This window comes from Ambystoma mexicanum, chromosome 1q (assembly GCF_040938575.1).
Source record: "Ambystoma mexicanum isolate Mex_15411 chromosome 1q, UKY_AmexF1_1, whole genome shotgun sequence".
In the NCBI taxonomy this organism is placed as follows: Eukaryota; Metazoa; Chordata; class Amphibia; order Caudata; family Ambystomatidae; genus Ambystoma; species Ambystoma mexicanum.
In genome coordinates, this window is record NC_090922.1 from 1360729549 (window position 1) to 1360743511 (window position 13963).

The following is a 13963-nucleotide window of genomic DNA, read 5'->3' on the forward strand; positions in this document are numbered from 1 at the left end:
CATTTTCATAAATGGGTAGGGTCGCGATTAGCAAAATTATAATTTAACCAGGCTGCCAATGCCCATACTCCTCCCTAAAGAAGTGTTTAAGAATGTATATAGTATCCTAAACTCCTATATATTGCTGGTGAGTCTCCCTGGATACCTTGACACTGCCATACTAGAAGGTGCGATTTGGGTTTGGGAAAATAAGGACTATTATTTTACATCGCAGATCCAATATGCTGTGAACTGGTATGCTGCGTGTGCATAGACAATAGAAAGGTATGGAAGAGTAAGCCGGCGGAGTGACTGCTGCAGGGCGTGCCAGGTTTGGGAGCAGAGAACCCGAGGGCAATGTAGGCAGTGTCTCAAATCTGATATAGGATACATAGGAAGCTGGAGCTTAGGGTTCTGTATCTCCTGGAAGCTTCAATTCTGGTAGCTCTGCCCTTACTTGAGGTCTGCTATATTAGGGAAATAAGAGATTGTGCCACAACACAGTGCAGTGCACAGTGTGAGGGCAGCTATTTCAAAGAGGTTGGCTTGTACGCTTTGAGACACTTTGGAAGGAGCAAGGAGTGGAGAGTGCATAATACCTGGTTTTCTCGAAAATCCAGGCAATGTTTAGAAGACCGTGGCCTATGGTACCTAGTGAGACAGCCTTTCTTTTGCAGGTTTTGAATGAACTGATAGAGGGGGTTTAAGGGACTTACTGGCATTTATAAAGCTGAGACCAGTGAGTTTTCAGGGATATACCGGTGTGAAGGTGCAATGGTGGATGAAGTTGGCCAGTGAAATTTCAGGGAGCAAGTTGGGAAAGGCCCGTGCAAACAACAAGTTGGTTTCCTCTAACTTTTGATTCAAGCAAAACCATTTCCAAATACTGTGCAGGTGCTACTTTACCCGACGTCAGATCCAAAATTTTTTCCCCCGAAGAGGTCACAGGCTTTCCTGAAATATGCGGCGGGGAACCCGTATTTTCTGCACTTGGTGTGAACATGCCCTGGTGTAATGGCTCAATGGAGGGAGGTGGTGAATTATCGAATGTGGATCAGTGGGTGGTTTGGAATTTTTTACCACAATGCATGTGTTCTGGGGATCCTGCCAATGAGGAAAAGGGCATATAAGATAACCATGAAGTTGATTTCTATTGGCCTGGTATTATGTAACTGGCAGCTGGTATGTAGCTGGCTACACCCTTGTTTTCACCCTTTGGACTCATGGCACAGCGAATTAAGTGGGGGCAAAAGGGGGCAGGAGACACCTGAAGGCGGGGATCCTACGTACGGGTAAATGCTCTGAATCTGATTCCTGGGACACTTTCTGGATTACTTGGCCGGCAGCAAATGGAAGGCAGTGGAGAAGGGACAATGGAAAGCACTGATATGATATTATATTCATGGATTGCTAATGATAATTCATGCAGGGGTGGGTGCTAGGACTCTGTGGTTTGGTTGAGGGTGGGTGGACTGTGGAGGCCCTCTGTAATTCTCTGTGCTTGCTCTACTTCTCTTGAAGGATGCAGAGTGTATTGGGAGAATTTTACTCACAAGAGCGGGCAAGTTCCCAATGTCGCTTTAGCTCTTGATCGGGTAAGAAGGATTGAAAAATGTACTAATACTTGACTTGATTTGCTCAATTTATTTCTCGTGCACATTAATGCAGGTACTGCCACTTTGCACACTAAACTTGTTGTCTAAACGGCCTGAGTTGTTGGAATTGGATTTGTATAATATCCACCGAATTGACTTATGTGTTGTGAGTACATTGATTATTTTCTGTTATGAAAGATAATAATAGATTGTTAAATACCAGAAAACGATTGATGTCCGCCACAGGAGAAATAACCACATTAAGTTCCAAGGCAAATGGGAGGCCTTTATCGGAGAGAAGTGACAGGAGAGTCCCAAAACGTGTCTCTTGGCCCCTCTTTTGGAAAGGAGGAAGCAGCCTGCTGCATGGCACAATTGGTATGTGTGAGAAGGAAAAATGAGAGATGAATGAAAGCCCTGTGCCTAGACTGCAGGAAAGTGGATTATTACTGCGCCGAAGACACCAGTGACAGAACCTAGTCCACTTGCTCTTATGCCCCTTCCTAGAGGCCATGATGATATCAATCTTAGCAGACGACAGACCAGATGACCTAGGGTGAAGTGCACAAGAAGCAGACCGCCAACCTCAGTGATAATGGGGATGGGTGAATAATCATTACATCCCTCTGACACAGATTCTGCGCCTCCAGGGAAAGATGAATAGCAGTGGCAACTCCAGGACCACCAAGTCAAACCCCAGATCTGGTCCTGTGTCCAGAGGGGCACTAGGATCTTCTTACAAGTAGGTGAGATGAGAAACTTCAGGAGAGCATCAAGTGGATCAGAGGCAGTGAAGAGAATGCATAGAGAAAGAGACCCTTACTTGAGATCTCCAATGCATCCCCTAGCGACTTCAGGCCGTCAACCAGAAGAGACTCGCCTTGCAGTTGACTCTCGAGGCAAACAGGTACACTGAGAAGAAACCGGGTGCTAGGAATATCTCGTGAATGGCTGATACACTAACTCGTAATTGAAAGATTCAAGTCTGCTGAGAAAATCCACATATGAGTTGATATCTCCAGGAAGGTAGCGGGCTTAAAGGTAAAATACTTGGTACACCCTCTGTGCTGATGTAAAACAAAGTTAACATATTTGTCGGTCAGGGTCTGCCTTGAGTAGCCTGCAATGTTCGGAAGATAGGCCCGAATGGCAGTGAAAATAGCCACAGCACACTGATGTCTAGGTGTGGTTGGGAGAAAGATGCCTTAAGTGGCTCCCAGGCTCAACGCGGAGGTATCTGTGCTAATCATAACCAAGGGTGTGTCTATCAAGAAGACACTCCCCACTGACAGGTTGGAGGCATCCTTCCACCTTAGAAGCTACCGATTGATGGCCACATTCCCAGACTGCGGTTGAGAAACTTGATTCCAGCAGCTCACCAGATGGAGATGATCTCTTCTCATACTCCTAGCAATGTATGGCGCAACCAGCATGCTTGAGGCCACGCGTCTCTGGAACCATCAGGCTGACAGGGAGCTGAGGGTCAGAAACAACGGGCATTGCCTGAACATCAGGGATCCTCAGACTAAGGTAGTTGCCACGCCCCATTGAAAGCCTATAAAGGTCAGCACTATGAAGCCATCAAGGTAGAGTGTGAAGGGTTCAACCGTAGGCCAGGAAAGAAAAGGGGATCTAGAAGACATTGGAGAGAAAGAGATGCATCGTGAGGGCTGACTGCTTGAACCAGCCAGTTGTCAATACTCTGCAGCAGAAGGTGAGTGGCCAACACATCATCTTAGAAATAAACCCTGGGTGACCTAGCTCCGCCTGAAGCAGTGAACATTTGCACCAACCAGCATTACCAGGGAAACAATATCTATATGGTCCACTTTTGACTGCATAATACCCAGGTCTAACTGTTTGGCCAATGCCAGGCCTGCCCTCAGAGGTCGAAGTGGGTGGGAGCGGTGCTCCCATACTTTTTATTTTTAAGTTTCACAGCTCCTATACTTTTATTTGAAAAAGAAACCGTTCTGGAATGGTTTAGTTTTAAAATTAAAGTGTAGGAAGAAGTTGAAGCTTGCACTTTGCTGCACTGCACTGCACATTCCCATAAATAGCAGGTGTGTTTGTTTGGGGGTTTGGATTGTGTGTGGGAGGGGGCACAGCAATGGAGTTTGGGGAGATCGGGGTAGACCAGCAGGGAACAAAGTTCCACTACTTCTTTTCGTACACTTCGACCACTGCCTGCCCTACATTTTTCATGTTCATCCTGTGGGAGACATTCCCCAAAATCAGTTAACTCATTGAAGAGATTCTGGTTTGCGGCTGCCATGAGAGCAATTAGTTTGCATCAGGAGTAAGGAAGAATGTTGGTATGACTTCTTTCCAGGATTGTCCAACAGTTTTTCTCCTTACCAAGAGCAGAAGATGAGGTAGTCCCACAAAGGAGCTCTTGGATATGTAGCGGTTACTATCACTACAGAGGAAAGAGGCATCACGTTTATAGGACATGCAATGTTTCTCTCTTGGATGAGGCCTGTAGCTGATATCTACTATTTTGTTCACCACCAAGATGGTATGGAGCTTTTGACAAAGCTTCATCACCTCACAAAGTGGATACTTTTGCAACAGAATGCCAAACTGCTTCTTGCACTGAGAGGCAAAAATTGATGACAGGAGACCTAGCTCTCTTTGAGGAAGCTGCAGGTCAGAAATAAAATCAAGGAGCCTTGAGCCAAATCCTGATCCTCCGATGGGTGGTAAGATGGAGGGCCAGATGGTAGGAGGGATTTGAGGGTAGAAAGGAAGATGTGGATTCAGCATCAGTGCAATCAGCTGGGATCAAGCTGCCGAAGCCGGTGATGCCCCTGGTTGCATGAGGGAGAAGGGTGGAGGGTTTTGAAGGCTGCAGAAACTGCTGAAGTGCCAGTCGAATAGACCTGATTAGCATCAAGTGCTGAGGTGATCTCGTGGTGGCCCAATGGAGGAGAAAAGTAACCTGTGGAAGTGGAAGCATCATCTCCCTAATCAGGCATCTAAAGCAGCCCGGCGGATGACCGCATTATGTCTTCATACTGTGAAAAACCTGTACTCTGAGTCAGGTTGGGAAGTTGTAAATGGAGTTTATGCCCAAGCCGCAAAAAAACTGCCAGGGCGAATCTCTGATCCATGTATCCCCAGAGTCTGAATTTACAAGAGCTGAAGAAGAGAGGCTTTAAAATGGTAGTATTTTTGCGCTATTATGCTGAATCCACCATTTTGTGGCTTCTGCTGTGAGCAACCCCAATAAAGCTAGAGTGAGGGTCTGCATGAGGACTAGGCTGCCCAAGTAAGGCTGACACCAACTTCTGAAGTAGCTGGGAACCTCGATGTGAGCGCTAATACTAGCAATAGGGTGGTGGCCCTATGGAGCAAGAGTCTTGGTGTTAGAGCCAAACGACGCGTAATGGTGCTGACGCGCAACCTGTCCCTTCTTATATCCCTTTATGAGGAGCCAAGGAAATAACTCTGGTTTTAGTAATCCCTTTACCTCAGTGTTTCCCTCAGTTGTAGCCCTTTCATGAGGAATCTGAGGGTTTCCAGACTCTGATGCGTTCAAACAATCTTTACCCTCTTTAGAGTGGGCCTCAGGATTGCTCCCGGTGTTAGCCGTATGAAGTAGAATCTCTGGGTCACCCTGATAAAGAACCACAATGGTCACTCTTGGAGTCAATGATCCCAGGGAAGACATAGCCGGTTGGTCACTCTTGGAGCCAATGATCCCAGGGAAGACATAGCCGGTCCGATAGCACAGCAAGTTCAGTGCTTGTTCTGACATCTGTGCGTAGAATGCTGATGCAGGTTTGAATCCCAGCAGGGCCAACTCATCCTTACGAGGTCGATAAATTGAGTACCACACAGTGGGATGATAATATCAACTGTTATTTCAGCGCTTAGATACCTGCGGTTTGTAGCACTATATAAAAACGTTACATTATTATTATATTATAAACCAGGCTAGGGCATTCTGGAAGAAAGATGGTCGCTTACCTGATATGGCTTCTTATGGACTAAAAAATCATGAAGATGATGAGGAGGGCGGGGGAACAGTCCCTCCCAGCTCGGAAGTGTCCTGTCGACCGTGCACCGAAGCACAAGCCGCATTCCGAGGGTTGCTCCAGCCCAAAACGTTTCAAATAGAGGGGGGTGAATGGCCACCGCTGGTGCCTGTCACTTGCAGCCAGCACAAACAGAGATAACTATTTTAACTCGCAGAGAGAGACACTCTGGCGCTAAGCGATTAGCGAAGGTCCCAGAGAGAAAAATAAAGAGGAGGCATGAATGCACAAAAAGGCGCTAGTCCCACCGGGGCACAGTCCTCACACGCATGCATCTCAATTCAAATAGTTAAAATACTTTTTACTGATCAAAAAAGGCTCTGATTGCACTGAAGGTGGGTGTGACGCAGCAGTATGATATGCTATGTCATTTAATAGAAGCATGTTCTGGGTGAACCACTATACACTGGGCAGTCTTGCAGGCAGCTCGCTGCCTTCCAAAAGATGAAACCACGTGGCCCGATGGGGATTAAAACAACACATCGTCCTGGCCAGCATGTCATTAGAGCCAGGACCTGGCTTTTTAACAACATCTCTTTCCACATTAAAGGCCTATTTCATAGAAGCGTTTTATAATGTCAAAATCCCATTGGAAAACGATCTGTGAACAAGAGCCTGAGACTTGTAGCGCCTGACTCACAAGAGTTTTTATAATGGCGCTATACCATTAAAAACACGCTTGGTGAATCAGGCGCGTCGTCGTAGTTTTTACATTTTTAGAATGTGTCATCAAGTCCCAACCAGTTGGCAAAGGCGCCATGAAGACCCGCAGCATGGCAGGCCCACTGCACTCCGTGCGTGCTGGTTGGCAGCCTGTCACTCACCTTGATGGTTTTGGTCTGCAGTCGGAGTCCGTTTAAAGTGTTGATGGCTTTCTCTGCATCCTTCGGATCGATATAATTAACAAAGCCATACCCTAAACTCTGCCCTGTAGGAAAACAGAAAAACAGTGAAAATTAAAAATAGAATTCCGGGCCTGCATCTTTTTCAGACCACACATACAACACGTGCATTTAACAGGGCATTTACAAGTATTGATCTGATTTTGCCTAATTGTCTGCGGCGACTAGCACGTGGATCACCCCTCCCCTCCCAGCGACCTCCACTACGACCCCTCAGCCGGGTGAAGGTTAACTAGTCATCGGTGCGCAAACATCTGCGCTGCGCTCCCGAACATAAAACAGCCACTACAAAGTCCAGCGCGCACAACGCGCGGCGTTTCTACGTGCGGGGCCATGTAGTGGCGGGCAAGACATTGGCAGCTGCACACACAAAGGCCTAGAGCGGCCTTTTGTGCTGAGCCGCCAGCACATCCATAAACATTAGTCGCGCGAACAGCAAGCAAGGGCGCTCTATACCTCAGAAATATAAATAACACCTTTAATGAAGGCGCGGCCTATAAATAGCCCCCTTTCCCCCCAGCAAAATGTAACACAGCAAAAATGCAGATAGTACCAGGAAAATGTAGGTCACCGAGACGCAATACACACAAGACGTCGGCGCACAGGATGCTGCGTCGATGCAACCTTTCTCATTAAATATTTTTGCATCGACTGTTAAAATGTAACTTTTTTACTGCTACCCTGGTATTTTCTGCATGGTGCTGGCAGTGATATTTGTTTACACAGCAAACACCGCTTTTTTAAAATACCTACTGACCTCATTGGCATCCTGTGTGTTTCAGTGGGATGGCCCGTGTTGGAAACAGAGTCTTGAGCAGCCTTTTAAAAGGGAAGGGAAAGGTGTTGATTCCCAACGCACGCCACGGGGGGTGGGGCGAGCAAGGGAGGTGGGGGCAACGCAGAGAAGGGGGACACTGCTTTCAGTCAAGCATGCTAGGTCTGGTTGCCACCCCAACTCACATTGCACTCTTCTTCAAGCGTTTGAAAAGAAATCATCTTTGACTCGTAAGTGCATGAACTACACAAGCACCCGCGTTTGCTTTTCAGGATTATGGCGCACTTTCAGGGGAAGGTTAATTTGAAGGTCGATAAAGGAAAATAGCCGATTTCTGCTGAATGGCAATGCTGATGGGGGCAGGGGTAGAAGTGGATCAAAGGACCTAGTGTTACTCTGGTTGCATCCAAAAAGGAGGGGGTGGGATGGTCGCAAGATGGCCAGGAGGGCAGGAGGGGTCGAGTGGGGGGGTAGCGAGGGGGTCTACAGTAATAATTTCTTATAGAGTTTACTTACAAAAAACACAAATTGCATAATAAAGGCATTTGACAGCATGTAAATCCGTCAAATTTATAGCAACATGTTAAGCCGATAGACTATCATCGTGCATTTAATTTTCACATCCTGAATGGTAAACTATAAGTCCCAGAATGCAAGATGCCAACGTGAAAAATCTTGTTAACTTCACAGTTCTTTCAGCGATTAAGGACATGCAATAAAAGTGTGTAATAAACAAAGACACATGTCTAGATTCTTGGTCACAAACTTCCAGCTCGGTGTTATTCATGATGTTGAAAACATTTAATTAGTGGCTTAAAGCAACTTAATTGTTTTGCATATCAAGATGGTAGACATCATGGATCTACCACAGATTTGCAAGGTAACTGCTTTGCGAGCTCTTTCAGTTGAAAATGATCATTGTGCATATGAATGGCTCTGCCACTGATAAAAGACATGTGTTTTACACCTGAGAACCTTAACAACCTGCAGAGCTTTGGACTGTGTGCTTGTCTGCCTAGCTGAGACTTGGGAAACGGCCAGTGCTTGAATGTCCGACCTGAGCCAGTTCTATGTTTGGCTTAGGAGAAAGAAAAAGCATCAAGGACGATTTTCTTGAGCCTTTGAACTAAAGGTACGCTCTGCAAAAATGAAAAGAACTGGTGTTACGGCGTGCCAATGATTTATGCTACACTGCCATCTCTGAATGGGGATTGGTCAAGTAGATTTTGGCAGGGTTTGCGTGTGAGGGACGGTAGGAAGCTAGCCTTCACTCTGTACGTTATGATAAGAGTGGTGGAACAGCCCATAGAGTACTGTTGTACTTTAAGCTTAAAGACTGAAATAAAATACTAATATTTTAAAGGATATGTGTAAGCCTGGCAACCAATGATATAATAGGATACTGCCATGTCAGTTGTGGTGACGGCACTCACCCGGAAGGCATGCTCTCCACCAGGAACATAATAAAAGGTAACACCCATCATCTAGGGGTTGGGGGGCATCTTCCAAAAAGACCCTCTGTGTGCGTGTCTCACGTGCTTGCAGACCGCACAGTGCATTGGTGATGAAGGTTCTGGAACGTCGCGCGTACCACCATCCAACAACTGCAACAGCAACTCATTGCGCCACTTCCGAACCCTGATGTTACCGCCCGGCACAACCACACCGACTGAAATCGACAGAAAACCCTATTTCCCTAAATTATATTGTTCACAATGCGATTTCTGGAAAAACAGTAATGTTTTCATCCACAAATGCAATGTTTTTCACCACCCAGTAAAAAGAAAATGAAAATATCTCGCATACATTCCAAATGAGTAAAAAAGGTAGAGTTTGAAGTTTTCGTACCAACCAACAATTAATATGATGGACTGATTCTGCATCTCCTGAACCACTGGCTAAGGCCTCTCCCGGCTCTTCTGTCTCTGCTATATCCTAATTGTGGTTTGCCTTGACCAAGTGCTAATATGCATGCAGGCCTTTGTCTAAGCGCCATGCAAATAAAACTAAATAAATAAATGACCTAGCAGGGATGGAAATAACTGGAGCTGTGAGCTATGGCACAGCTTGTTATAACATAGAAGAGCCTGGTTGGCTTTACACTGTCTACTTACTACCTGAAGCCATTATTCACTAAGACAACTGGTGTTGTACAAACATATGCTTGCAACGTTACACATGACTTGATCATTTAGGATACCATAAATAGGCACCTTAATAACATTTCTAACTGTGATTTAGTTTTTAGATTTTTGCAAAAGTATGCAGTGTGATTTGTGGTTGCCTTGTGTGCTTTTGGCAATTTACAATACCTCATAGTCAGGTGTGGATCGCAAACATAATATTGACCCGCTATCCATTAATTTACTTTGTTTTGACTGAGTATAATTTTATGAACTTGATCAGATAGCGTCCCCCTTTATTTTTACACTACTATATGTGAAGTCTGATAGCCTGTGTCCAAACAAAAGTAATATGATATGATAGGTTATTTATAACACGCTTAATACCCAGAGGTTTCTAAGCACGCACCTGGGGATCAAACCAGTGTCGCTCCGTCTCGTCTTGCTTCTAAGGCTAGCACGTTGCCCCTGAGCTATCCTCCCGAGAAGTGTCAACAACTTCTTTATACTTTATAGAGAATAAGTGATATTGTTGGAATCTCAACCAGCATTTGGATTGGCTGCACAGTATGTAGCATTCCTCACTACACATGTGTCAAGTGTTCCTGCTCAGTGGGCGATGTCCTAGCCACAAAAGGGACGTTTAGCTCCTGCTCTTCAACCCTTTTTTTTTTTCGTTCCTTGCACAGCTCTCTTTACCAATGTGTGCACAACAACAATTCTATTTGGGAAGAAACATAGGATCTTTCTATGCTAATCGTAGATGCACGAGCACCCAGAAAGTATACGGCCAATCGGGTTCAAGGAGTGAAAAGATAATTCAAAAGAGGCCACGGATACAGTGTGTCAGATAAGATTTTGAGGGCTGAGAATTGTACTCGCTGCTTTTGGAAGTTGTGATAAAAGGGCATTTTATGGAATACAAAAGTAGTTCCCATTCAGCGACTTTCAGTGTTTTTAATCACGTGACAATGCATCTGTGATTTTACAATAGATATTTGGCTGTAATCCTCACTGCCTTTGAATTTAGTAATTGCAGGAAACAAATGGGTGCATTCTGCTTTTTAAGTTCCTCTTAACACCATGAAACAAATTGCCAGAGCTCCTCATTGTGGCACGTTCTATGGATGCCACTAGTCTGAACACATCAGCCGAGCAGTGCAGGTGGCCTCAGGGCGTAGACACTCCACTCATACTCCTTATTTTCTTTTCTTGCCAGAATGAGTCAGATTTCAGAGCTGGAAAGGAATAGTGGCGCTGCTTATCTCCAGCTCTGCATGGCCTCTGAGTTAGTTCTTTATACTAGTACCCAGGCGGTGCACCGTAGTCAGGTTCCTCAGAAAGCAGGTCTTACTTAAATCAAGGATCCCTACATTCTGAGACTTGGATCAAGGCCCCATCGCTTGCAGGCACTCACCTCATCCGCTGCCACTCTGCTACTCGCCCGTTCTCCCAGCTGACATGCTCGTTTTTTGCGCCCCACTGTCTGCTCTTACCCTCAATCCCACGCTGCCATGGAAAGGGACGTTGGGCTCTGTTTTCTGATGTCGCTTGGCAGTCCCTTTTCTGTAAGCTACAATCTTTGGACAGATTTTCTCTTTTCAACTTGATTTGCAAGTGCTTTGAAACACAATGCTTTGTGATCATGTGCGCCCAATCCTTTCTTCCACAGTAGGCGCCCAGGACCTCTTGTTTTTATTTGCCAAGGTGCTAACATCTAGAATTCCATTGGTGGTTGGGGTTCCAGGTTGTTAATTGCACCTTTTACCTAGTTAAAGGCCCTTGCTGTGAGCAGGCCTTTAACTTGGTTGGTCCAATGTTACCGCTCGGAAACCCACCCAGCTCAGCGATTATGAAGGACCCCTAAAGGAAAATGGCTACCAATGAGATTCATGCTTCTATTAAAAAAAAAAAATCCGTAGTAACCCCCCATACCTGGAAGTTGTAATGGAAGGTTGCATGACCATGGAAGCAGTGTTATGCCTGGAGCATTTGCCTTATACTGGGCCCAGATCGTTAGGGCCTTCCTCAGCCAACCCGGCCTGTTTTGCCATCAGCACTCCGCATGTTGGATGTTGTAGGACTACACTTAAGAACGGTGAAGCAAAAATATGATTCTCAGGATACAGATGTTGGCTAAGAAACCAACACTGGATGGAACAGGGCGCCAATCGCCAGCTGTATTTTTTGGAGGATGGTCACATTCCAGCTGATGGGAGTGGGGCAGTGTGAAGCACAGACAGTCTTGTGGAAAAAGGCGAAGTGATTGCTAGATACAAGGCTAAACACATTTCATGAACAGCACACCTTTTACATCGGGTTTTCCTTCTGTACAATATTTATCATCATGCACTAAAGGAAACAGTACACGTTTAAAAAATAGGACAGCTATCAATACTATACTGGCTTACATAGTCTATCATGCTCACGGCATCATTTGCAATACATTGACATCAGACAGAGCCTTCTGGCAAGAATAGATTCTATATCTGCTCAAGATTTATTTAATTAAGCTGGTAATACTTGACATTAACTTCACAGGATAATAAGTTGACATAAAGAACTAAATTTAGTAAAATACTATAAATGACATGTTATTTTAAAACATAGGTAAGCATTTATGACGTACACATACATGTGCATAAGGCTATCTATACCAAAAGCAATAACAAATACTACTAACCTTTCCCAGTGATAGGGCCCTCTTCAGTAAGGGGTTTGTCCCACTTTGTGCCAGTGGCAAAATCCTTGAGGGTTTCCTCCAATTGTGTGCCTATGGCAAAAATCCTTAATGAATAGGGCCCTTCACAAATTATCATTGTGCTTTCACAAGTACAACATGAAATGTCATCTGTATTTGTGGAAAGGCACACATACAACAAACACAATATATTATTTAAGCAAGTATACAACATACCAACAGTGAACTTGAAATGTTAATGAACTACGTTAGGGACATTCTCAAGTCAAACAGGCATCAATCTCGTTTTTAATTTTACATTTTCCGAGTGGTGGTTCCAGCTTGCTCTGGAAGCCCTCAGCCCCTGGCCCCACGTACATGAGTGCCGAAGTGCTGCGCTGGCCTGATCAGTTGGGTGAAGGGAAAGCCTCCTCCGAGGCAAAACCAATCATTGCCACTCCACAATCAGCCAGGGAGCCTAAGTGGGCATGTGCCAGGCAACAGAAGTCATTATGTCACTGTCAGCACATTCACCCCAATTACATTTCAACATGCACTGGCAATTAGCATCGGTGTGTGCTCATCTCACAACAGAAGACATAAATAGAAAAGCACACAAGACACTTGCAAGAGCCTGCAAAACAAATGCATAGTGAATTCATCATTGCAGTTATCTAGGTTTAGGCAGCACTGGGTTTACAAGCAATCGTTATACGTGATTTCCGTAAACATGTGACTCTAGGTTTTCACAAGAATTCCTAATTTCCAGGGGAATTCTCATTGATAAACCCACAGAAGTGTAAAGACTTTTGACATTTGTGTCCCCATGCAATTCATTTAAAGCAGTGTCCTTACCCTCGCTTAGGTTCTAGTAATTACATGTTCTCCTGGGAAAGAAATATCCAAAGAGTTCCTCTGATTTCCGAGCCCATTGGAGAGATTTTCCAAACATTGCAAGCAGCTACAATCTAAATAGAAGATTTAATGAAGGATGTATGGTTTTATTTTATTTTAAAAAGATAGAATTGTTTCTCTGATACTGACAGACCTGTAAGAACTTAGGGGGGAATATTTAATGAATAGGCTCCAGTCTAGCAGCGCTTCTGCAGTCCTTCCCTATTCTCTCAGAGGAACCGAGTGTTCCCGTGAAAGGTCCAGGGCCCAGGGCCAGGGCTGCTACTCTGCCAGACGGAGGAGACGTGACAAGCAAAGGGCGTGGCCAAAGTGGAGCAAGCTCATGACCAAGGAGTGGTTCCTGATAAGCCCCTGAACTTCGAGAATCTCCAGGAGGCCAGGAAATGCCTAAAGAAACCTCTTCACTCCTAGAAGAGGGGAAGGAGGTTGGGAAGCTGCTGGGACCCCATGCCAACTCCCACATCTCTACTAGCAGCTGGCACAGAGTCTCGGAGCCAGACATATCCTGGCCAAACTCACAAATGATGTCTTCCAGTTGCACGTGCATTCACGTGAGAGACATCCTTGTGTCCTGCTGGTGTCAGTGAAAAGGCCTTTAAAAAAGCAGTTTCAGCTCACCCGCCAAAATCATGAGTTGCTGGGTGCCTTTGAAGTGGCAGATGCATCTGATACTGGCAACGGGAAGCGTTCTGCCGTGGTTTCTCCTACCATAGCTGTTTCTTCGCCAGCCAGGGCGAGGCCCATGTTGGCAGTGGTCTTCGCTGACCCCCTGCTTGAATTGCTCTGGCCAAGAAGGAAAGTGCTAATGCAAAGAGCAGTGTACATGTAAAAAGAAGCATTGCAAGAGATGGCTCGTTAAGCCTTGCACTGGCTAGGTTCACCCAGCACCCGCGTGAATGGAAGGCTGAACTCATACCATCACTTGCTTGGGGGCCAATGCATAATTAAGAGCCC

At 45.4% G+C, this 13963-nt stretch overlaps 1 protein-coding gene across 5 annotated transcripts in view; it reads right to left on the reverse strand.

The window, feature by feature from the left end:
* Positions 1-13963, reverse strand: part of ELAVL4 (ELAV like RNA binding protein 4) — a 261656-nt gene that overhangs the window by 73378 nt on the left and 174315 nt on the right. For 4 of the 5 annotated variants that reach the window (XM_069642228.1, XM_069642227.1, XM_069642225.1 and 1 more), the window contains exons 3-4: positions 12098-12187; positions 6439-6542 (exon numbers count right to left, since the gene is read on the reverse strand). In XM_069642228.1, the coding sequence (XP_069498329.1) occupies positions 6439-6542; positions 12098-12187 (194 nt within the window). The remainder of the gene's footprint in view (positions 1-6438; positions 6543-12097; positions 12188-13963) is intronic. The other variant, XM_069642226.1, reaches the window with a different exon arrangement.